The sequence below is a fragment of the Patiria miniata genome, unplaced genomic scaffold, assembly GCF_015706575.1.
Source record: "Patiria miniata isolate m_02_andy unplaced genomic scaffold, ASM1570657v1 HiC_scaffold_4, whole genome shotgun sequence".
In the NCBI taxonomy this organism is placed as follows: domain Eukaryota; kingdom Metazoa; phylum Echinodermata; class Asteroidea; order Valvatida; family Asterinidae; genus Patiria; species Patiria miniata.
The window spans coordinates 3,376,017-3,401,212 of record NW_024037071.1 but is presented as its reverse complement, the minus strand read 5'-3'; the positions used below and the strand labels follow the sequence as shown (position 1 = coordinate 3,401,212).

Here is a 25,196-nt window from a genome sequence, read left to right as displayed (position 1 = left end):
ACGTGGCTTTTTTTTTTTTACCTGATTTTTTTTGCCTCAAATGTCGGCTGATGACTGCAAATGGTGCCCGACTAAACTTAGTGCAAATATATGGGAGTCCAGAGAGGCCACATAAAGCTTATTCATAACCCCATCTAAAAACATGTTAAAATTGTGCAGCAGCAGGATTCCAGTCAAACCAGTGAGTTTGGCGGTTTTGAGACATGATCTTTCATTGAAAAAAAAACTTGTTCATTTTGTCGACGCGCATGGCTACGGCGACGTGCACGCATACCAGAAACCGGAGACTTTTTTTTTTGGCCTTAGCAAAGTACTTGTGAAGACACTTGTGAAAATAACAAAAACAAAAATGATAAAGGCAGTTTCTTAAGTAATTAAATATGTGATAAATCATATTAAAATCCAAATTAATTAAAAGTCTATGTTTATTTTGGTTTATCAACTTTAGCTATTAATTTTTTTTTTCAATTGAATGCATGATATAAACAATTATTGTACACTTAATTATTTTCCATTTTTGTTTTGTACAAAAACTATAATTCTGACCAGGTCACTAATAGATTTCTGTTATTGAAAGAAATTTATGGGAAATTTCTTTTCCCAAAAAAATCTGTTGCCATTTTCTTTCCAACCTTTGAGCTAAAAAAAATGGTACAAATGTCAATAGTCTTCATAAAAGTACAACAGGATAATCGCACATATAAAGTTATTTGTAAAATATTTTGAAAAAAAAACAACTTAAATCTTGTTTATAATGAAATACTCGCCTTAATGCTTCCACAAACATAGTGATAATTTCTTGATCAGTTAAGTGATCTTGTTAATGTTCTATCGACCATTATTCAGAAACTGCTGTAATTCCAATTGTTTCATAGCTCCCAAATTAGTCACATCTTGTAAATAAATATAACTGTACATTTTAATTATGTCGCCAATAAATAAATCCAATTGGAATATCAAACTCTTGGAATATCAGAGTCTTTGTTTTATTAATAAGGTGCATTGGAATAATTGAAAAAAAAAAGAATTTATACCATTTCTTGCCCCCCCCCCCTCCCCTAAACAAAATAGTGAGGTCAATGACATTTTTGAATTACCAAAATAAGTGTGAGTAGTCCCTGAAAATTGAATGGCTATTTAAATTTTTCAATTTGAAAAAAAAAAAAATATATGTTCAGTTTCATGTAGTTGAGCCTTCTCACTTTCTGACCTTTTTTTTTTAAACACTGAAGAGCTCAACATTTTTTTGATAGTTATTATACACTTGCAAATATCTCAGAATGTGTTCTGATATAATTTAGTGATGTGTTAAATGTTTACGCACGCCTATAAGCGATATTAAGACCGTAGGTTTGTTCTTATTATCGCTTGGTTTACAAAGTTGCTTTTGGACCACGCCCACAAAATGGAACGCACGAGGGCGCTTTTCATACAACATGGCGGCTCCCAGCAGAGATGGTAATGGATTTTTAACTCTAGTTAAAAACAATATCATTTTATGAATTTCTGTATTGTTTTTGTTGTTGTTAGTATATGAATTCAAGGGGAACGAAATTCCATACCTAGACATCACTTGACACCCTGTGCACAAACCCATATAAGTGTGTATTTGCCTGCAATCGGCGACCCCATTCGTCCCTCTTTCGTTTGTTTATTGTACAGTTGTACTTTTTGTAGGCTACACTTTTTAAGAAAACTTCCAAAAAAAAAAGGTCGATCGTGTAGTGTAGGGCCCGGTTCCTATTAGGGAACAAAATCCATTTTAAAATTATTTGACCTACCAAACTAGTTGGTGACATTCTCAATAAACTGGTAAGTGGTATGTCATAGATAGAGGTCAGGGTTTTCATTTTTGAGGGAAATTTGGGGGTAAAATGACGATGATAGCGCGGCGACAACACGCGACCCGAAAACAAAGATGGCGATCACTGCGCAATGTAGGATGGAACGCCGTATTATCGCGGTACTTATCACGTTTCTCGTTCGGAATAGAGATTGCCCACTAACCTTCCAGAATTGTCCTGTCTTATGTGTAGTATAACTCTTCCTTTTTAAATTAATATAAAAAAATCTGACGGGTGGTGTGGTTTATTCCGTGTACGATGCTTGTGAAAATAGACATGCGCGGCGTGTGCGAACGGAGGTGGACTCCCTATTATCGCGGTATGCGGGAAGTGGTTTTTATAATGATCCCAACTTTTTTGTTCATAGTTTATGTTTGACCAAAACACCCCTGAATAAAGTCTGATATTTTCCCTGTAACGTTCAAGTTGATTAAAGACAAAATGTCTGCAGGATGATTTCTTAAGACCCTGCCCTTTCCCCGAAAGGAGAACACAAATCCCTGAGGCAAGTCTACTGATCGGCGATTGAGGGCGCCATTCACTTTACACGGTGTGCCGTTTTATTTTCGCTAACGCGCGGTGCTTATTTTGATCCCGTAAAAGTTGTTAAGATTTCGCGCTGCAAATATCGTCGTTCGACTTCATTTTACATTTGCAGCTGAAGAATGGGAACCAGACAATGGAACTTTCATGGACAGAGCGCAGTTAAAGATTTATGTTAAAATACAAACGGTACCTTTTAGCAGACACGGTGAGGGAAAATTTTGCAAGTTTTGGAAAACGTTAATATTTATTAAAATCGTTTAAAAGTCCCGAAAGACACAACATTTTTTAATCGTCCTTTTTATACAACTCGGTAGAAAATCCTTGATGACTGGTGAACTGGATAAAAATTGCCACTTGAAGGAGTTTTGACACTGTAAAAAGAGAAATTTCCCATGCCGCGATAATAGGGATGCCGCGATAATAGGGAGTCCGACTATACCGTGAGCACGCACGGCGCGCAGAATCATAAGGCACAAACCACGCAGGAAAATCGTGATTTCTACCCCAAGAATCTGTTCAAAATTGCAAAACGGGTGTCGTTAGAATTGAAAAAGTCTGCTTTTGATTGTAAAGGTGATTTTTGAGCAATAAATAACAATTTGATCAAAACAAACAGGGGCCCTACACTTCACAATCGTCCTAAAAAGTCCTAAACTCCTGTATGTTTTGTACACGATCGCCATCATGATTGTCCTCTATTGTTTAACGTCCTCTATTGAATGCAGAAACAAACTCTAGACTATGAGACTTGTCTGAAATATAGGAAAACTATTTTTTTTGGGGGGGGGGGGGGGCCTTAGGACATTGTTATCGCTTTATGAAGGTTGATAGGTGATTGCCGGGAACAATAAATGACCTCCTAGTCAAGATCCCTAGAGGATGTTTCAGGAGGAACCTAACCAAGTACCAAGTACCAATAAGTGATGGCCATATGGAATTCTTTCCAAAATAAAATAAAATTTTGACAGAGACCAAAAAAATCCCCAAAACACAACATCAAAATGAAGATGGCTATGGCAATAGTGCCACACAATGCACATTGAATGCACAAAAGTGCACAGATGTGCATGGCATCAACTGGGGGAAAAAAAGCAGTTCAATATAAAACGAATGCCATTCCTATCTGTTATATTTCAGACATGGATAGCGAGCAGCGACGGAGGCGTAAGCACGGGATGCTGAAGATGTACTATGGCCTGGATGATGAGGCAGGCAAAGAGGCCACCACAGACCCCATCGACATCGACGGGGCGCACTTTGACCCTGACGTCTACTTGGCCAGACTCATGAGGGAGAAGAGATTGACTGAGTTAGTGGACCGGGAGGTGGACATGGTCAAACGTATGTTCTGATGTCTCTATTAACCCTCTTTTCAATCCTGTTCCCCAACCATGCTCTTTACACACGCTAGTCACCACCAGTCAGATCATCTTCTTTGTAGGCACTGTGACAGTCAAATTCCATCAACAGACAAAAGCCGGCGACTGGTAGGCACAGCTGGCTTGTCAATCTCCTACAGTCAAAGCATAGCGGAACATTTCTAATAATGTAGGAATAATTTGGAACTTAATCTCACTGTAACACGTTTGACTTTATTCTTTGCAGAGATCCGTTCCCTCGACAGTGACATGCAGACTCTGGTCTATGAGAACTACAACAAGTTTATCAGTGCAACTGACACAATAAGGAAGGTGTGTAAAACTTGTAATCATTATTATGGCCCAGGCGGGACTCGAGCCGAGGTCGAGAAAGAACCGCTAAGCAAATTGACTACCCCTGGTAGGCAGCCTATAGCTGGAAGCAAAGAGAGAGCTGAAGGAGACCACTTGGAGAGACATCCAACGCATTGCTGATGACGCCTATGAGAATATGCAACCGGTTTAGCACACTCGGAATAAAATTAGCTGTGCGAAACTTATCTCCATACACGCGTGAACCAGTACACACATACTTGCTCCGTAGTTGTGGGGACTACACACGAGTTGTCCCATGGTACTATGGGGACTGCAGACGCTGTGGGGACAGCAGAAAGTCCCCATAACTCGGTCCTAATTTGCCTAACAATAAAAAAAACTTACTCATAACGCGGTGACGGCCCGGTGACGTTAACCTTCATGATTTTATTTGTTGCCAGAGAACAGGGATGCTAGTCCTCTGGAAAGTGACAAAATATCTTTTTTTTAAATTTGAGATAACATATTGGTAGCGTATGCTTGTCTTGTATATCTCCAAAGTTTCTGCCAAAAAAGTGAGATCCCATGTAAAGTCAAATTCATTTATATTTGTTATATTTATTTTCTCAGATGAAAACCGACTTCAAGAAGATGGAAGAAGAGATGGATCGCCTAGCAACCAACATGGACGCCATCACCGACTTCAGCGCTAAGATCAGCGGTACACTGCAGGACAGACGAGAGCAGATAACCAAACTAAGCAGCGTTCATATGCTACTCAAGAAGGTGTGTTACAAGACCCCGTCTCTGCTAAGCAGAAGATATCGCTTAGCAAGGTTTATGAACTGGACAAAAATCAGCTGAGAAGCAGTCGGGAACATTACATAATACTTTGGCTTGTAATTTGGATGACCAAGAAGTATTCCCATGAATGATAATAATGTGTTTTTATAAAGTGCATATATCCACCAGTACTGGTGCTCAAGACGCTACATCATTATTACCCTGCTCATTGGGCCAATGAAACATTCCAAAGACAATCTCAGCACCCCGGGGAGTATACAGCTCGATGCTGCCAATTCAGCGCAAAGCAGCTAAATAAACCATAATAACCATCTCTGCCCTCGCAGCTACCCATTTACTCCTGGGTGGGGAGGGCAATGAGTGACAAAGTGCCTTGCCCAAGGACACACGCACCACAACCCCAGGCTGGACTCGAACCCACAATTTGCAAAATTACCCACAGACTTTGAGCTCCAGAGCATGAGTTCATGGCACTCCACACATGTAGTAACTCCTTAAAATTAATCCAAGGGTTGAGTACAGTGTGGCTCAGGCTAAACTCATGACAAAATGCGTATTAGTTGCCAACAGTAGTCTTATCAACCAGTACGGACATTGCAATGTTGGTATTAGGTTTATGAACCTGTTGTATTTTGATTTGTTTTGCTTTTGTCCACAGCTTCAGTTCTTGTTTGAACTTCCGGCCAGACTGAAGAAGTGCATTGAGATGAAAGCGTACAGCCAAGCAGTCAGGTATCCAATTATTGTCAACATCTATAAATACCTGCATTCCGCGCATACAATTTTGTTGTTTAAGTAATTTTTCTGTTAGATGTAGTCTCTACCAGACCTCCTAAGATATTTTAAAATTTGCCATATTTTTTTTTTTTTGAAGATGGCAGGCAAGTATTTAAATTCAAAATGGCTGCCAACTTCGGTTCAAAGTGACCGCAAGCTTTGACCGCAAATATTCATGTTAACCATGTTCTATGTATTTTATTACAGCAAAATAAATGCAAGAAAAAGTTACATTTTGGAGGTGAAAAAAAAAAAAAAAAAAAAAAAAAAGGATGCGGCTTCAAAACAGGATGTGGGCGGGGACGATCAACTGGGTTTTTTTTTTACTCAATTTATATTAAGTTAACTACATTCAACCTGTTGAAACTGATTTTGGGCAACCAGGGGAAGGGGGGGTTCTAAAAAGTAACAAAATCCCGTTCTCCTGACGACGGGCAGAGCATACTGTTCAAAACGTTGAGTCCCTCCGGTTCTTTTTAGAACCACTTATACTCACAAAAGAGATTTATTCACATGGTGCAACCACAAACTTATCTTGTCTTAGTATCTTTCCACCATGCAAACCTTCAAGTCTTCATATGTACACTTTTATTTCCAGGTACTATGTGAAAGCCCGGGCTGTACTGCTCCAGTACCAACACATGACATCCTTCCACGGCATCCAGCAAGACTGCAACGAGATAGTCAATGACCTACGCATGATACTGAGGGAACAGTTCAGCAACAGAGAGGTATGCAACAACACAATCATTGAACTTAAAAAGATGAGGTTGAGCTGATGAAATTGGGCTGAGTTTTTACGTGGAGACTTGAACTTTTCGTCTACACATATCTTGTCATTTTCCTGAATGGTAAATGGTTTTTGATGTGGATAATTGCTCTGACTGCTGTCCTTGCAAAACTTGGCATTCCTTTGGAGCAACAAAAGCAGGCGTTTGTAAAAGGTTCCAATACAATGCCCTTTTTGCCTTTTTTTTGGACAAAGGGCCTTGTGAAATCTCATTGCACAAAAAATATTGCCACCAATTTTCTTTTTGGCCTGTTTTGTTTGTATTTGTTGATGCAGTCTAGCGCAAAGCAGCTGGCAGAGAGTGTGGATCTGCTACTTCAGCTTAAAGAGCCGCCAGACGAACTCTGCGACGAATTTCTTTCGCAGTAAGCCAACAATTTTGTGATTGAATCTGAGAACCTTCGCATGTGCTGATGAAATTCAAATTTCTGTTTTGTTTTCACAATTTGTATCCTTTTTGTATGAACAAGTTGTAGTAATATTCAGGGATGGCAGTTTTCCGGCTTTAGGTGGAATTCCAACGTTTGTGTGTTTTTTGGGGGGAAATCCGGCATTTCATCTCTTCGCAGGCCAGAAAAATAAATCTTTGTGTTGGAACATAAAATGAAATATAAAATAAAATGAAAAACCAGCCACGTGTCGTTTTTCAACCAATAGAAAAATCTGTTATGCGTTGTTTGAAAGTTGCTCGTGAGCTGAAACTTCAGCAAGTTGGTTGTTATGCATCCATTCTTAGGATTTTGAGCAATGTTTCTGCTTCAAAAAATAGGAAGGATAAAGTTTGCATCCTGAAGCCACTTTTTTTAATTATATTTTATCTCAATGAAGGTCACTCATTGCAAAAAAAAGTTGAAAAGACGTGAATCTGGGACTGAGAAACATTTCCAATTTTGTTAGAAAATACTTTGAAAATCCACTTGACCCTCCATAGGCTTCGTACACAACCAAAGAAGTGGCGTCTGGATACTACAGTCTTGCCACACGAAAAGCAATGAACAAAAAGCAAATGATCCTTTGTACCTTTAGCAGGGGAATGTTATTGGAAACCTGTTTTACATATTTTCTCAACTCATTGGGGGCGAAGCATTTCAGAACAACTACCTTTTTTTCCACCCTGTGCAGCGCTAAGGAGAAGCTGGATGAGGACTTGGCTGAAATTGCCTCCCAAGTGGACCCCGCCCTAGTTGGTACCCAGCAGCCTGATAGCACCGCTGCCATGGAGGGTACCGATGAGACCAGACCTGCCGAGAAGCTGATGCGGAATATACCGATGGTAGGTTAAAAAAAGGCAGTAATTCTGTACATGGTAGGTCAAAAAAGGCAGTAATTCTGTACATGGTAGGTCAAAAAAGGCAGTAATTCTGTACATGGTAGGTCAAAAAAGGCAGTAATTCTGTGCATGGTAGGTCAAAAAAGGCAGTAATTCTGTGCATGGTAGGTCAAAAAAGGCAGTAATTCTGTGCATGGTAGGTCAAAAAAGGCAGTAATTCTGTGCATGGTAGGTCAAAAAAGGCAGTAATTCTGTGCATGGTAGGTCAAAAAAGGCAGTAATTCTGTACATGGTAGGTCAAAAAAGGCAGTAATTCTGTACATGGATGTAGGGGTGTGCATTTACAGGTAGTATGGCGATCAGGCACCCAAGTGAAAAAAAACAAAACGGGTATCAAGTACCTGTTAAAGAAACCTAACCCCAAACTTTAAATCTCAGAAGTTGCTGTACAGATTGTTCATAAAGGTCCTCACGATAATACTACCACATCGGTGAGTCCATACAGCAAGATACAAGTGTGTACAGCGAGCTTGATACATGTAGCCTTTACGGTGTAGACTGCATTTTCGCGAGTGTCATAAACGTGAATCCGTTTGTTTTTCCATGTAGCCTGTTTTTCATTTTGAAAATTCTCCACAAATGACATTTAAAACCTTTCTTTTTCATTGTCCGAGAAGTTACTAAGTAATATGTAAAGTTTGTTACGATTACCCGATCCTATAACCTGGAACGGTTCCTGACATCATCGGTCGGATACTCGGGTACCTGGTTCCAATGCACAGCCCTACTTGGATGTAAGTTTTGAAATCATAAAGTCTTGAAATGGTTCCTCTTTCTTTGATTTTCTCCACAGGATATCTTAGAGTTTATAGACAGCAGTTGCAACAGTTTTCTGAGTAACATCAGCCTCCTCATTGCGTCTTACAAGGAGTTGTTCGTGGACAGGCAAGCCACAGAGTAAGCACAGATCACACAGTTAACACAGCTAGTGGTGCATATCAGGGAACTCATAAATTCATTGCACCACCCACAGTTGACCTTGAATGGCGCTGTGACCATTTCTCAACTTGTTAACTTGCCCTGCATACTTTTTTGCAGATAATAATCATTATACATCGATCCGGGCTCACAATCAAATCTATCACGAAGGCCCCCTTCAATGGCGAATGCACTGTGCTAGCTATTGTTCAGATAATTTGTCATGGGGCAGTTGCTTTGTACAATAGCATACACAGTGGTTTCTCCATTGAAGGGGGCCTCATGAATGTACAGTGATCACTGACCAGGATTCGTCAATACAAATACATACATTAAGGAGCCTCATAGATACATCTCCTTATTGTTTGTAAAAGAGGGATTTATTGGATAAAAAAAATACGAATGCACAGATCGATTAAAAAATGTGGATTGCTCATATAAAAGGAGACTTTCAGAGTTTCTGGAAGAGTATTGTATCAGTTGTTTGTGAGGTTAAGCAGCCTTAATCCAGTATTTGGAAACGTGATGTGCTGGATCATTTTTTAGAAAATTTTTGGCAATTATTTAGACCTTTCTGGGGAGGGACAAGTTGGACTCTCTTCGAGATTGTGACTGGTTCGTGGAAGCCAATTAGCAGTAGTCAGGTGGCTAGTGGTCGAAATCGTGACCAACTGGTCCCCAAAGCACCATGGATTTAAGCCACTTGACTACAGTGCATCTCCTTTCTAAACTAAAACCCCTCGCATAGTAACCGATTGAATGCTTTGATTGTGGTCACAGCTCCCAGGAGCAGGAGAAGCTGGTAGAGGTTGCCCATGCCAAGCTGGCTGAGTTTGTCAACTCACGCATGCAGCAGTACTTCACACATGTAGACGAGAGGATCAAAACAGAAGTAAGTCAACTCCTGATAAATGGAAAGTTTACAACTGTTGACTTTGTGTCATGTTGGATATGACTTTTTTAACACCCGAGAGGAGCATTTGCCTCATGTACATGCCGACATGTACTTCTTTTCGGTAATTTGGCAATTCCTCTATTTTCATTGTAATTTGGCTAATGTTTAGACAAATTTAAGAATTATTGATGATAATACTGAGTCGTCATCCTTATCACGCAGAAAAGCACAGTAGACAACTCCCTCCTGGTCCGGGCGCTTGACCGCTTCTACCGACGGCTCCTCGCTACCGACCGCCTTGTCCCACAGCTCAAGATCATCGAGCGCGCCTCGGCTATCATAGCTCAGTGTGGCCATGAGAGGGCGCTGTTCTACTTTGATGGTCTCAAGCGTCACTTTTCAGGTGCGTAGCAAATTTCTACACAAGCTCCATAGAATTGGGCCCAGTCACGCATGACAGTGAAATATTTTCTATACAGAGTGGTCTAAAAAAACCAAGTTTACGTTATTTCAGAGGCAGATGCCTAAAAATTGAGGAGACATTATTTGTCTATTTGTTTGACTTTCAGAGTGCATGACGGACATACGCCAGACTCTGTGTGCGCCAAGAATAGCAGGCAAGAAGGATAAGCCGGACATGGTGGACCTACTCAACACAACAACCACATCGGTCGTAGAACAACTCAAAGTCATTCTCACTAACCTCAAGGTACTGCGGATCCCTTCCAAATTAAGCGTAGCAGTCCTTTCAACTGCTTATCTGGGGTGGCCATTCTATAAATTTAGTCCACCGTGTGACATTTTTTCCTGTCCCTGTTACCTTTGTACTTAGTAATTTGCCATCAATAATGGCTTCAAATAATTTTTTATTTGTTGAGTAGGTAGTTTGCTTTTCATTATCACTCTTGGACGATGACTGCAGTTATAAGGAGTGCATCAGAATTATAAAATCCTCGATGTCAGATGTAACAGGGACAGGAAAAAAGTGGAATTCACTACGGGATATCATACATGTTTTCTCGCCTCTATTTGTTGTCTTAGGCCTTCATAGCCAGCGACATCACGTTCTCCCAGACGCCATATTTCCGGGGTCCCTTCTGTCAAGATGACGTCAGGGAGGGGCTTCTTGTTGCTTTCTTCAGGCACATGTATTCAGCTTCGCGTGTGAGTGGTCTTGACTTGCCTTATGATGATGTGCTCAGAAGTGTTACCGAAACTAAAAAATAGAAATGATGGCATTTGTTTCTCAGATGGTATACTTTTTTCCTGTTCATCCTTGATAACATACCTGTTGTATTTGGAAGGTTTATTTCAAGTGATATATCCATTTAAAAAAAAAGTGAAAAATTTGCAGGGTTATAAATCTTTAAAGAAAAAAAAGAAAAGAAAAAACTGTTTCTAAACTTCATTTTCGATTGATTGTATTCTAAAATTGTGTTGAAAGGTAGAGTACATCATTTTCAGCTTTCCGAAAAGTAACTGACGAAATTATTGTTGAAAAGCATACTTGGTTTAAAGATGGCAATGATACTAAACTTTCTGTGAAATTATTTTTTCTGGCATGCTATTATTTTGGAAAAGAAAACAATAAAAGGTCTAAAGACGCATTTCTGGAAATTTCCGTTCGTAGTCCGCTTTTAATTTGGCGAAGCCGTGAATGAGTGCACGCAAGCGTTGACATGACGCAAATTTTGAATTGAAAATGAGATTCTAGAATGTTGTTTTTCTCGGAATATGCAGCATTCACTGAGCTGAAAATTTGTCAGCTTAGTTGTTGTTAAGCACCCTTCTTTAGATTTTTTAAGCACCCTTCTTTAGATTTTGAGCACTTTGGTTGCTTAAAATGAAAAAAATGCACAAATGACAAATGATCTACCTTTAATTATGTACCACCCATCGAAACTGACTTCAGGCAGCCAGGCGAGGGCGGCATTCTAATAGGTAACAAAACAGCGTGTATCGCACTTCAAAGTAAACCCTTCATATGTTGATGCAATTTAGGATCTGTGTGATGGTGTTGGGGAGAAAGGATCCACCACCGCACCAGCGCTCATTCTAGTCCTGTCCAGACTCTTGCTAGACTTTGAATCCACCACTATCAGCCAGCTGGTGAGTTGAGCGATCGTTTCTAAACTCTTCTCCAACTTGTAAAGGTTCCATTCCAACAGGTTCAGGGCGGGGATGTAGTCGGGTCTGCCACTAGACCCTGCAAGGCCCTGCCAAGTCCATCACAAGTCCTCCAGTCCCAATTCAAAATCAGTAAGCTGTTCAAATGAGCTTTGACATAGGCATTCCTTTGGTATTGTTCAACCACTGTTACTTGTGACTGGACTTGTGATAGACTTATGATGGACTTATGGTGAGAAAATGAATATAATTTACCATGGGACAACCCAATGGTATATCTATAGGTGTTTGTAGTGAGCAACTGCATGTGTATCAAAGTGCAACACTGATTCTCAGTTATATTTGGGTATTGGTTAGAGCAGGTTCCTAATAAGCAAAGGCTGTTAAAAAAAAAAAAAATCCAGCAAATCCGGCGCATTTCTTGACATCAAATGCACCTGAGATTCGCAATCACAATCGCTTTTTCTCCTATTATTTCCTACAATGGGCAATTCCATGAGACATGGAGAAAAAATCACAAATTTATTAAATTTATTTAAACTGCAAACATCACAGCCTCCAAATGTGGTATCAGATTATAGGGGACAACAAGGCCTTTCATTTGAGTGATGTGGCAGTGAAATGGAATATGGGTAATGTGTATTTTTGTTCAAAAACAGGGGTGGTGGTGGGGGGCTAAAATTGTGGATTTTATGTAGTCGTTTTACATGCAAAATGCAAGTGTTGTGAGTATTTGTTTGTAAGGCAGAGAGAAAGGTTCATGTGTTATGCGGAAAGAGTTTTTTGTTTGATGAAATACTGTTCCTGATAAGAGGCATTGTTGATATGAATTTGTAATTTAACAAGATGGTTCATAGGAATGACTTCACAGATACACACACAAGGTTTTTCGTCTAACCGTTAACCTTATTCGTTCCTTTTTGCAGCTAGTGCTAACGGATGAGTTGTTCCCTATTGACAATCGGCGTAGCTTAACCCAGACCTCAGTACTGTGTGCTGAAGCCCAGAGCGCTGCACAGACCCTACTGAATCATTACGTCAAAGTCCAGGGGCTCCAGATATCTCAGGTTTGTCAAAATTTCAATTGTTTTTACGAACTTGTTAAGTTTTAGTTTGGTTTGGTTCGGCGTGCAGCACTACCTAGTAGCGATAAATACGTTATTTTTGATGGGTTTTACACAGATGCTCAGGAAGAGTGTTGAAACACGTGACTGGCTGAACACCATAGAGCCACGCACGGTGCGCGCTGTCATGAAGCGTGTCGTGGAAGACATCACCACCATCGACAGCCAAGTGGGGGCGCTCTACGAGGAAGGGATACGCAAGGCCCACAGCAGCGATTCCAGCCGGAGAGCGCTGAGCTACAGCGTGTCCAAGCAGCAGCAGCAGCGCATGCAGAGAAGCTACGCATCAAGGTATGCGGTCAATTTCACCCACCGGAAACTGACTTTTTAGTGTTCGACCTGGATATTCAGATCAGAGGGATCTAACAAGTTGATCAGCGGCAGAAACGATTGATTTGGCTACTGCTTGGACTTTCATAAAATTTGAAGTATCGTCGGAGGTCACTAACAGTCCCCTTTTTTTTCATGATTGTTTTTTTAATTACAAAATTGAACAGAGATATTGACTGGAGCGGGGTTTGAGCCTGCGACCTCCGGAATACCATACCGGTATTCTACCAACTGAGCTATCCAGACCTATTTTGGCAGATCCCCAGATTGTCAATGTTGTTCAGCCACAAACCCGTATATACCACATAGCCAGGGATATTGCCCTAAGGCACGATGCTAGCGACATTACCAGTGCTGCAAACCTGGGAAGTAGCTAGCAGGGATCACTCAGAGAGGATACGGCTTATATTTTTTGTGTGTGTATGTATTTTTGCAGTAGCAACTTTGACACCAGCTTGATGAGCAACATCCAGAAGCTCTTCTCGGAGCGGATTGAGATCTTCAGCAGTGTGGAGTTCTCCAAGGTGTCCATTCTTACAGGCATCGTCAAGATCAGTCTCAAGGTATGCACAAGACATCGGTGTGGTAGCCGAGTCTGTCAAAAGTCTAGTCACAAGCACGTCACAAGTCCAGTCACAAGCACGTCACAAGTCCAGTCACAAGCAACATGAGATGAACAATAACTAGGAACTACCTCTGTCACGGCTTTATTTGAATTGCTTGTGATTAACTTGAATTAAACTTGTGATAGGCTTGTGAAGACTTGTGATTGACTTGTGATTGACTTGTGATTGACTTGTGATTGACTTGTGATTCACTTGTGATGGACTTGTGATAGACTTGTGATTGACTTGTGATGAACTTGTGATGAACTTGTGATAAACTTTTGATGGACTTGTGATTGACCTGAAATTGACTTGTGATGACTTGTGATGACTTGAAAAGAACTTGCGATGACTTGAAATGGACTTGTGATGACTTGTGATTGACTTGTGATGGACTTGTGAAGACTTGTGATTGACTTGTGATGGACTTGTGGTTAGCTTGAAATGGACTTGCGATGACTTGTGATTGACTTGTGATTGACTTGAAATTGACTTATGATGACTCGTGATTGACTTGAAATTGACTTGTGATGACTTGTGATTGACTTGATATGGACTCTTTGTTACTTGTGATTGACTTGAAATGCACTTGTGATTGACTTGTGATGGACTTGTGATTGACTGGAAATGGACTTGTGATGACTTGTGATTGACTTGTGATGGACTTGCGATGACTTGTGCTTGACTTGAAATGGACTTGTGAGGACTTGTGATGTCCTACACTGGCTCTTTTAAGTAGACTACACTGCACCAACTAAAGTTTCTGTACAGAGGAATTCGTTTTAAAAGTAATTCAAATACTGTTTCATTAATTGTCACTGCATGGCGATTAGTTCCTTACAGTTCGTCACTTTCTTTTTCTTTTTCCCCCAGACATTTCTAGAGTGCATCAGACTGCGGACGTTTGGCCGTTACGGCCTGCAGCAGATCCAGGTGGACACCCACTATCTCAACTTGTACCTCTGGCGCTTCGTGTCCGATGAAAAGTGAGTTTTGTTCACGGACGATATACTTTGAGTTTTCCAAAAAGTTTAAGAGAAGTTTGTAAAAGTATGTGAAGCAAAAAAGAAAAGAAAATTTAAGAGAATTGTTTTGTTCTGAGAGGAATAAGAAATACCAGGTATTTTTTTCCTGATTACCCTCACAACATACTCACGAAAACTTCCAAGTTACTAACTCAAAACCAACTTCTCTTTTGAGAGTCAGTTGTTTAAAGTTTGCATTTATCAACATGTCAAGTAAGTATAATACTGAGAAAGAGGCCCCTAAAGTTTCGATGTTTTGTATTTGTGAAAAATGAAAAATGCATATTGTTTCCTTAAAGACACTTTTATTCTACAGTTTGTATACTCTTTCCTTAACACGTGTGTAGCAGACATATCAAAGATGATGAATATCAATAAATCTGAATATCCAAACAAATCACGCCCACTATTTCCTGTGCCCAGTTCCGTCTCATTATGCCAGACCGCCTCACATATCATAGGCAGTCATGTATTTACAGATCTAAACAGATGTCTTTGTACATGTATTGAGCAATCTTGTGCACCTTGGTGTTTCATCTGTTCAGATTGGTTCATTTCCTACTGGATGAGGTCGTGGGGAGTGCCCTGCATCGATGTCTGGATGCTGTCTTGATGGAAACTAGCGTAAGTACAAGACAATCTACTCCTAGTTTTAAAATACGTCCTTTAACTTTATATGCCATGGTCAGTTTTTTTTTCTTGGGAGTTTAAGACACAGATGTGGCTGTGTAGTAACCCAACCCAATGGCGTAATAGTACACAAATAGTGAATGTTTATGAGTGCAATGGTAAGAATAATTTCATGAGGTGACAAATGGAAAGTGACCTCATAGAATGGAACAATCCATCTGTCACCGAATGAAATTACTCTTTCCATTGCACAAATATGAGACATTAATTAGTGGTTTGTTACAACACCTAAATAAATCCTTGTCATCTTATTGGTCAGAGCCACCAAAAGTGTGACCGTACAATGACACTTCCATTCACCGTGAAATGGAACTTCTATTTTTGCTGTGTGGCCGCACCGCGTGTTGGGACGAATAGTTAAATGACACATGATCAACGACCCTCCAATCAGATGACGGGGATTCATTCAGGCGTTGTATAAAGACATTTAGCCTGTTATTCACTGTACCACCCCAAACCGCCCTGCCTATTACATGTGCTCCCTGTAGGGAACAACACCACTCGAATACTTGTCGTTTTTTTTTTAATTCATCGGTGAAACAACTTAATACAGTGGAGACCAGAAGCTAAAGGGTCAAGCTTCATCTACAGTAATAGTGACAGTGCTCTAAAAAAGTTTAGTTGAACCTAGGACTAGATTTGAAGAAATGGAGGATAAAGAGACATCCCTTTTTAATTTAGAATGGAATTGCCATTCAGGAATCAAACTATGGATATTTTGTTTCATGGAATATTGAGTTGGGAGATGTATAAATGAATGATGCAAATTTTATAACATAGATATTGAATGCGTTTCCGGCTGCTATATCAGGTTCAAACTGGCCAACCAACTGGTCAGCTTCGTGGTCTAATGCTCTAATAGATGCCTACGTTAGTAAAGGGGGGGGGGGGGGAGGGGGGCCTAAACGTCCTTACTCGCAGATGAGAAGCTAAATTGTGAAAGACGCGGCTACAACGTGGTCGAGCCGAAGGCATGTAAAGGCGCCTTAGGCTGCTGCAACACGACCCATCGTTGTACCGCCAGGGATCGAAGGGATCGGAGGTTGTGGGTTCGAGTCCCACCTGAGCGAGCTTGTTGGTTTTTTTCGTGCAAGCTCTCGGATGGCACTGAATAGACAGTGCGTGTAGAATTACGTTGTGGGACAAAGCCTCATTATGTACAAAGTCGGTGCTTTAATCTTGTACGGTCCACTACTTAATAAAATAGAATGTATGTACATATTTTATGGCCATACGTTGCATGAGAGAATGGGACACCAATCCTTAGAACTAACACAAAGGGTTATGAAATAGCCCACCTGCATCATGTACATGTGACCCACCACTCGTCTATGAATATGCTAATTTTGTTGTCCATCCAACTTGCGTTAATATATTGACTGGCATTTCTCCACCTATGAATATGCAAATTGGTCTGCCATACAGCTTCCAGAAATATATATTGATTGCCAGTTGAAGATATGCTGGTGGTGTGTGCAGCGTGGCTTTTTGACTCAATAAATCTTTGGAAACATCGAAACGGTTTTGCTCCAACCCATTTTATTGTTGTTGTTTTTTCCAATCATCTGTGCGCATTGTGTCCATAAATGGAGAGAAACATACTGGTTGCAAGTAATCGAGTGCTGCACAACTTGTTTACCAGTGCGTGACTACAAACCCAGAGGCCCCAATTTTTGTCTGAGACTCTTTTGATCCATGTTTTCAATTTACCTTTTCTACTAGGCTTGAGCATGCAGCTGCAACCGTTTTTGTGAATTGATTTTTTGATCCTGTCCACAATCAACTCTACGTTTACCCTGAAAAACCTACTGGTTGCAATTATTTTATTCGAGCGCCGCATTGTCTGTGCACCAGTGCGTGACTAAAGCCTTGGGGTCACAGTTTTTTGACCGAGATTCCATCGACCCATGTTTCCCACATACATTGAGCAACTGCATGACTTTATGAATCGATTTTTGACACAGCAAAACAGCATTGGGGAAAACCTCTACAACATCATGAATAAAATGCTTAGGGTAGCAGACCAGTAAATAAACTTCCATAGACCCCAATGGTAAATGCTCCCACTTACTTCAGAAATTCAGGAAAAATACTCACAACTCTCCAAGGTGTTCGAGACACACATCAAATTAAAGCTTATTTCATTATCTTTCATTTTCTTTTCAATTTTCGGGGGGGGTCAACTGATGACTTTTAGGAGAAATTTCCATCTGAAGATGATCACCTCTGAAAATAGTCCTGAAGCCCATCGCCATTTTGAAAAATGATGCCTACACTCCATTGCAAAATAGAGCGCTTTTAGGGTCCAAAGTACATCCAAATTACACAGAACTGCAAGCTCCCAGTCCTGTGCACGGCTTCCACCCATATTTTTTACAAACCCTCAAGTTCATGGCCCACAGCATGCTCAAATACTGAAGATTTTGAGGGCATGCAAATTGTGATTTGGCCGGCGTAGGCAATTTCGGACCGATTTACTGGTCTGCACCCTATAGGGATCATGAATGGGGGGTAAACAATGCAATCCATCTGTCTAATAGGTAATCATCATCCACATAGAAAATGCTTTTAAGTTCTTTACATTGGCTTTCCTTGGGGGGTCGATTCCTCAAAAATAACAGGTGACGATTCCAATTTTGAGTTCAGAATCTGCGGGACATTATTTTGGATAAACAAACTCACATGATGCTGTGAGCTTGCCGCTTGTTGCAGGCATGCAACTTTTCCTCGGATCAGCTGATTTCCTCTTTATTACTTCCCATGTGTGCCATTGAAAATAGAAAAACACTGTACAAAGTCTGGGAAAAATTTGATTTTCCTCTTTTTTTGGTAATTTCCCAGTTGCATGCCTGTTGTTGGACTAGGATCGTGTATGGTACATTCAATTGCATTATAACTGTAACCTTCCCAACTCCATCAAAATCCATCCCCCCATTTGGGGGGGGGGATTTTATTTAGGCATGAGTACTAAGTCCATCCAAATCCACCTATAGCATCGATTTGTGGATTTGTGGTGGATTTTGGCGGATTTGGCCCCGAAGCATTATGTGAAGCAGAGTCAGTGATGGATTTTGGCGGACTTGGTACCGTTCTTAGTCAAACTCAGTGGGGAGTTACCGGTAGGGTTAAGGAGCATAGCCCATCCTGTATTACAACCGCAATTTTGTGAATAATGCATTTTATCCAACGTTGATGATGACTTGCAATTTCTCCTCGGAAAGATCCTCATCTTTATCAAAACTCAGGGCTTTATATTTATTACTGATCCCAGAGTATCATTATTTGGGTTGTGCAGTGTCCGTCAACAGTGTTCAGTCTGATTAGGGAGATCAGGAGAATTCGGTTGACAAATGGGTAAAACGACTGGTGTCATGATATGTTCTTAAACAACACTGAATGTAGCATATGGTGTGCACCAGCAGTGCGTCCCTTCTTCAGTTTCTGTATAAGCACTCCACCTGCGTGTCAAATGTATGGCATAGCCAGTTTATCTTTGTATTACCCAAACATGACACACAATTCAAGCCTGTAATTTTCATCAACATACTGGGCAGTTCAGTAAATTCAACGTACATGTCACACGTTTATGAGCTGCTGTTGGAAAAGTGAAAGGGGTACATCACTAACAATGTGGCATCTAATGAGTAGAAAACAATTACAGACCAAACTAAGGTACCACCACCCTTAACGACCTTGAACATGTAACATCATTCGGTCGGACGTGCGTTGGATGTATGGAATTGCCCTACTATTATAAGATCAGCTCGACTGAATATATTTCCCACTAAATCTACAAGCAAAATTCATGGACCAGTTGGCTTGGGTATAGAATCTTCATTTCTTTTTCGCTTTTTCTTCACAAAAATTAAAAAACACCCTGCACATTTAATGACAAAACCTGCATTTGTAATAGTTGAATTTACAAGATACAGTTGGTATAGCGGTTCTTGCCAATATGTTTTTTTGGCTGTGGGTGTCTGATCGTAAATATGCAAAACCGCAGTGCAGACTTAGCCATATTTGCATATGGAGTGACTTTGGAAAATATCCTGGTAGTTGGAACTGGTATCAGCGGGCATTATGCTGATGCATATGTTAATACTGTGCATCAGTGAACACAAAGTATAAAGTACTGGTTAACAGAGACTGGCGCGAACGTAATAGATACTATGTATTGGATAGTTGCCATCTGCATAGTAGAACAAAAACCTAAAGGGCAACTCCAGGATTGGTGCCTGTTTGATACAGGGGACTTTTTTTTGCAGCATCTCAACCATGAATATCAATCAAAATTGAACTGTCCGCTTATTGTATGAACTTCCAAGCCAAATTGGCATTTCTCATCACTAGGTTGTAGGCCTTCCAGAAATATGCAACCATATCCAAATGTCATGTCGTACAAAAAATGTCAGCTTTCAAAAGTGAAGGCCAAAGCATGATTTGAGAGGAGTACCATTGCCTCGTGGTCTGGTGCACTGAATTCGTGGTCTGCGGGTAATTCTGCAGGTTGTGGGTTCGAGTCCAGCCTGGGGTTGTGGTGCGTGTGTCCTTGGGCAAGGCACTTTGTCGCTTATTGCTTCTCCCCGCCTGCACCCAGGAGTAAATGAGGACCTGGGAGGATAGAGATGGTTAAAATGTTTGTGTTAGATTTAGCTGATTGCCCCGATAAGGCAGTATTGAGCTGTATACTCCCCAGGGAGCTGAGATATCTTTGGAATGTTTTCATTGGCCCGGTGAGCAGGGGTAATAATATTGTACCACGCCTTGATAACCGGTTTAGTTGATGCGTGTGCTATATAAATCGATATTTAGACAGTTTTCCCATTGGTCGAGAGCCTGTCACGTGGCCACTCTTAAATGGATGATAAAGACATTGCTGGCTGGTCTTAAACACTTTTGCAGTGTCACATGAAATTTGGAATCCTATGAAATCCAGTGCCTCTTACCGTTTTATTGGTGAACGTTCACAGTCCTCACGTGGGCATGCGCAATACTACCAGTGAGTCAGCATTTCATAGTCCTAAATTTGCAATGCACTAACCACAGCTGCATCTGTGCGTCATTGCGCAGTACGTGCGACACGCGTGCCAATCTCCATAAAAGGAGTTTACATCGTACTCTCGAGCTTGACACTCCATTATATAGCTGGAGGAGTGTTTTGAAAAACAATTGTTGAACAAATTCGCTGGAAATTTTCAATTTTTGACTTGTTTTGACTTTTGGACCGCGCCTTGGGTAATTATCAGCATTCCAGACTCCAACCAGTCTTAAACATAGTGTTTAACACCTCCCAAGCGCACATTTATTCCCTTATTATTATTATTATTATTATTATTATTAAATCTAAAGATATGATATTTCTAAAGGTTGTGGAGACCTATCTTTAAGAGTTATTCAGAGTTCTAAAAAAAGAACAAGGGACTCACATGCCTTGTTGGGCATTTAAAGGCAATGTTTAATGTCTGCAGTCTGCACACAGCATACACAGCATTTTCTCTTTGTCTGGGGATGTGTTAATACATTTTCAAGTCTTCTCAATTTCATATCCAACAACGAGATGCAATAAAATGCCCTACAGTTCAACTCCTACCATCATCATCTCTATTTTCACTGTCTCACTTTACATGTCCAAAGCTAAGCCATGCATATCCAGCAGCATATAAAAAACAAAACCAGAAGCCATTTGATATTCCACAAGTGGTTTCTGCATATAGACAGCCAAGGCCAAGCCTGGCTAACTTGATAGATATACTGGTACAATGGCGCTCAGTTTTTCTCATTAAAATTGGGTCGAGTAGCTAAGGCCAAAAAAAAAAGTCTCCGGTTTCTGGTATGGAGCTTGCCCAAAAAGTGGTGCGGCGACGCGGCTTTTTTTTTTTTTTTTACCTGATTTTTTTGCTTCAAATGTCGGCTGATGACTGCAAATGGTGCCCGACTAAACTTAGTGCAAATATATGGGAGTCCAGAGAGGCCACATAAAGCTTATTCTCGACCATAACCCAATCCAAAAACACGTTAAAATTGTGCAGCAGCAGGATTCCAGTCAAACCAGTGAGTTTGGCGGTTTTGAGACATCAAAAACTTTTTCATTTTGCCGACACGCATGGCTACGGCGACGCACGCGCATACCAGAAACCGGAGACTTTTTTTTTTTGGCCTAATGTTTAAAACGTTTGTTTTTGCAATATGCCTAAGTTCTCAGCTTCTTGCCCAAAAGGTTGTGAATTGGTCCTTACAAGTAATATACATTTACTTTTTTCTGTAATTTTCAGAAATAGATGGATTTGGGGGTTAGTATATTATAGCAAATATTGTTACCCTGACCTGTTTGAAGTTTTGTAGGCATGGATGCTAGAAATACCAAGAGAAAAATGCTTTTTTTTTTGTAGTCTGGTTCCCTGACCCTACTTCAGTCGAAACAGAACAACTTACAGATGTCGAGAAATTGTCAGGTCAGGGAACCAGACTAACTGGCCTGCACCCGTTCACTGATGTGTAACCGATTGCAAACAAAATTGTTGACTAAATAAATTTGGGGAATAGGGGGCAGTATTTGAAAAAGAAATTTTTTTTTTCCAACGATGGTTGGCTGACCATCATTGGAAATTGATATAAAAAAATCCCACTTTTCCACTTTAAGGTATGTTTTGCTAAAATTCACTTTTCACTGGCATCGTCACAAGTGGACCTTTCGTTGAGAACCAAGTCGGACAACAGAATTGCATAGATGCACATATTCACTCCATTCAAATGTGAACATGCTGTTGATGATATGAATTATTCATGAGCAGTGTGGGAGGGGCTTAGGGTGGGAGGAGAATACTATACGGCTTTTAAAATGCAGTGAGTAGTGGTTGATAGCATCTGATCATGTCTGCAAACATCTTATGTCTTGTTTCATGTCTTGAATTTGTGAGGCGTTCTGGCAAAATGAGACAGAACTGGGAACAGGCCGTGTTGGAGTAAAATGCAAAACAAAACTGAAAAGGGGTGATTTTTTTTTGATTTTCAGGTTTATTCATATATTGGTAATCTTGAATGTGTCTTCTACACATATGTTAAAGACATAGTAAAACATTTATGTGGAATAAAAGCGTTGTTTTTTTTAAAGGAAAAACAACTATCATCTTTAATTTTCATGTTACAAAACAAATCTCTTTTATTGAGTTTGTGAGGTTCTGACTAGAACCAGGGAAACTCGACTATTAGAAAGGAAGTTACAGGTATCATTCTCATTGATGGAGATAAGGAAGTTTTAGCCCTTGCATTACATTGTCCTTCTCTGTATTTAGCTGGGGCAGCTTGGGGCGGTATAAGGAATAACAGGCGGGGCACTTTGGGGCGGTACAGGCGCTAATTATTATTAATCATTTCTGGTAATGAAACCAAGGATTCCTCAAAAGCGCCCTAGGCACTGTAGCTCGCAAGCCTGAAGAAACCTGTGGAGAGAAGACAATGAGAAGAAGTTACAGTTTTAGAGGCGGGAGGAATAGGTTGAGGAACAGTTGCTTCTTTTTTTCCTTTGGCTTTTACAAAAACGTGACACACAGACATTAGACAGACATCAGACAGACAGACAGACATCAGACAGACAGCGTAGGATCTTTTAATGTAGGATATGATGTGGTGTAATTCACATACACTCACTCACCTACCTAAATGATCTACTCAACAAACCAAGGGAGGGAAATACTGTTCGTTTCGTGGGCCCTATTGCTCCCATTCTGCTTTTCTGATATCAGCTTGTTACTTTTGGGAGCTACAGTTTTACCATCGATGCACGCTAGTCTCCTCATGCAACACCCAAATCATCTCAAAGAAGTGCAAAATGTACAGTTAAAAGAATATCTGAACATCTGGCCACCTATCAACGCTGTGAGGGCATGTGGTATCGGAATACGGTGCCGATACAGATCATGTTGCAGAATTGCAGTTACCTCCATGCAGATGCTTTCGGTTTTTTTCCCCTAGATTAAATATCGAATGTTCTTTGTCTCTTCTTCAGATCGTGGAGGTCATCTGTGATAGAGGCTGACATGTGATATGCCATTCTCACCCTATCAGCAATGGATAAACTTCAATATTTCCATTCCAAGGTACTAAAACTGTTTTAGAGAACAGTATTTTTACCCAGGAAAATGCATTATTACTCTGCCCTTATTTGCAAAAGATGGCCTTATTCAAGTGCAATAGATTTCTGTGGGATGCAGCACCAGCTTGCAAAGGGTTAGATTGGGCAACACTTTATAATTTTGTAGTGGGTGTCATGTTGACTGTTCATGTAGTAAATTACATAACCGGCATACGGATCCTTTTCGTTATTGCTACCATTCACGCCAGGGCTCAAAAAGTCCCATTCGCCCATGGGGAATTCAACAGTTAGGATCAGTCTTGTTCCATGACGCGGTATTTGTGTGCAAATGCATGCTGGTGTGCGCGTTCAGGTTTCGCGCAACGCGTATTGTTCCACAGAGTTGGGTTCAAACATTTCCGTGAAGGGGTGGTTTGGAAGAGAGAAATACATTTTCCACCAATTTTGTATTGAAATAAAAGTTCAAGTATATCAAATTACAAGTATCTGTATGTCAGTTATATAAAACAAATATGGAGTGGCTTTCAATTGTGAAATGGGAGGAATTTTATCGCTCGGTAAAATCTGGACTTTTCCAGTTCACTCGGCTTTGCCTTGTGAAATGGAAAAGTCCAGATTTTACTTTGCAATGATATTCCTCCCATTTCACTCTGAGCCACTCAATATTTGTATACTAGACAACCAAGACATTTGTAGTGACTTGCTGCTCAAGAACCTCATTTCATAAGCTGTGCTCCACAGATTATTCTTCTGCCAACCTGTGCGAAGTAAAAATGACTTGTAAACATTCCTTTGTGTAACTCTTTATTTTACAGAAGGTTCATTTAACCGTAATTGTAATGCACAAAATATAGAATGTGGAAAGTGCAGCTTTAATCTGTCATAAGCAGAGTACACATGATATCAGTATTTGCCTGCTCAACCTGATTTTGAGTTTTAGGTTTCCTATAATGCTCAAAAGAAAAGTTTGCTTAAAGTTGCTTAGAAGGAGGATCTTTTGGGGCTTAGCACACAAAAAACCTGGCTGAGCACGTAAGTCAAAAAGTGAAGTTATCTACATTGCTTGTGGCATGCTTTCAGCTCGCAACTTGTTTTCAGCATAGCATCGAACTTGCAAAGCAATGTGTTCTGGGTCTGCATAAAAATTGGGCCGTGGATTTTTTCAACAATCAGTCATCTGCCACCCAATTCAAATTAACGTATTGTCATGAAAATGACTAAACCCCAATTAATCCACTTATTAGAAGAAAACAAAATTTAAAATATAAAGCCTGGCTTCTAGCTTAATTTAGATTTCATTATCATCAGATTTTGTGCTCGTTTTGTTTTAAGATTGTTTGCAATCCTAAAATCAGTGGTCCTATGATAATTGGATTCATTTTTGCCAAATGACTGCTGGTTGCTTTTAATTTTCGGGAGCGTAATTAAACGACAGATAGGACTTTTTAATTTTGTTATGAAGTAATTAAAGCTGAGGCAAAACCTGTGCAAGGGAAGAAGACAGATAAGTCTGAATCTGCCACGCTGTCTTTGACCCAAAAAGTAAAGAAAATGGGACGATAGGTTTTCAACTTAGTGGTGGGTCAAGGGAGTGAGGGGGTCTAAACCACCCTCTCCTCCCCCCCC

General features: G+C 40.3%; 1 protein-coding gene across 1 annotated transcript; it reads left to right on the top strand.

Annotated features, from left to right (window-relative positions):
* Positions 1–1,336: 1,336 nt before the first annotated feature.
* LOC119739867 (vacuolar protein sorting-associated protein 51 homolog) lies at positions 1,337–25,196 on the top strand. Its single transcript, XM_038214978.1, has 20 exons — positions 1,337–1,458; positions 3,528–3,731; positions 3,996–4,081; positions 4,694–4,849; positions 5,526–5,599; positions 6,243–6,375; positions 6,711–6,799; positions 7,557–7,707; positions 8,558–8,661; positions 9,463–9,574; positions 9,800–9,980; positions 10,147–10,286; positions 10,619–10,741; positions 11,579–11,686; positions 12,631–12,771; positions 12,887–13,119; positions 13,595–13,721; positions 14,637–14,749; positions 15,334–15,412; positions 23,484–25,196. The coding sequence occupies exons 1-20, from the start codon at positions 1,437–1,439 to the stop codon at positions 23,511–23,513; spliced, it is 2,406 nt and encodes an 801-aa protein (XP_038070906.1). The 5' UTR covers positions 1,337–1,436; the 3' UTR covers positions 23,514–25,196.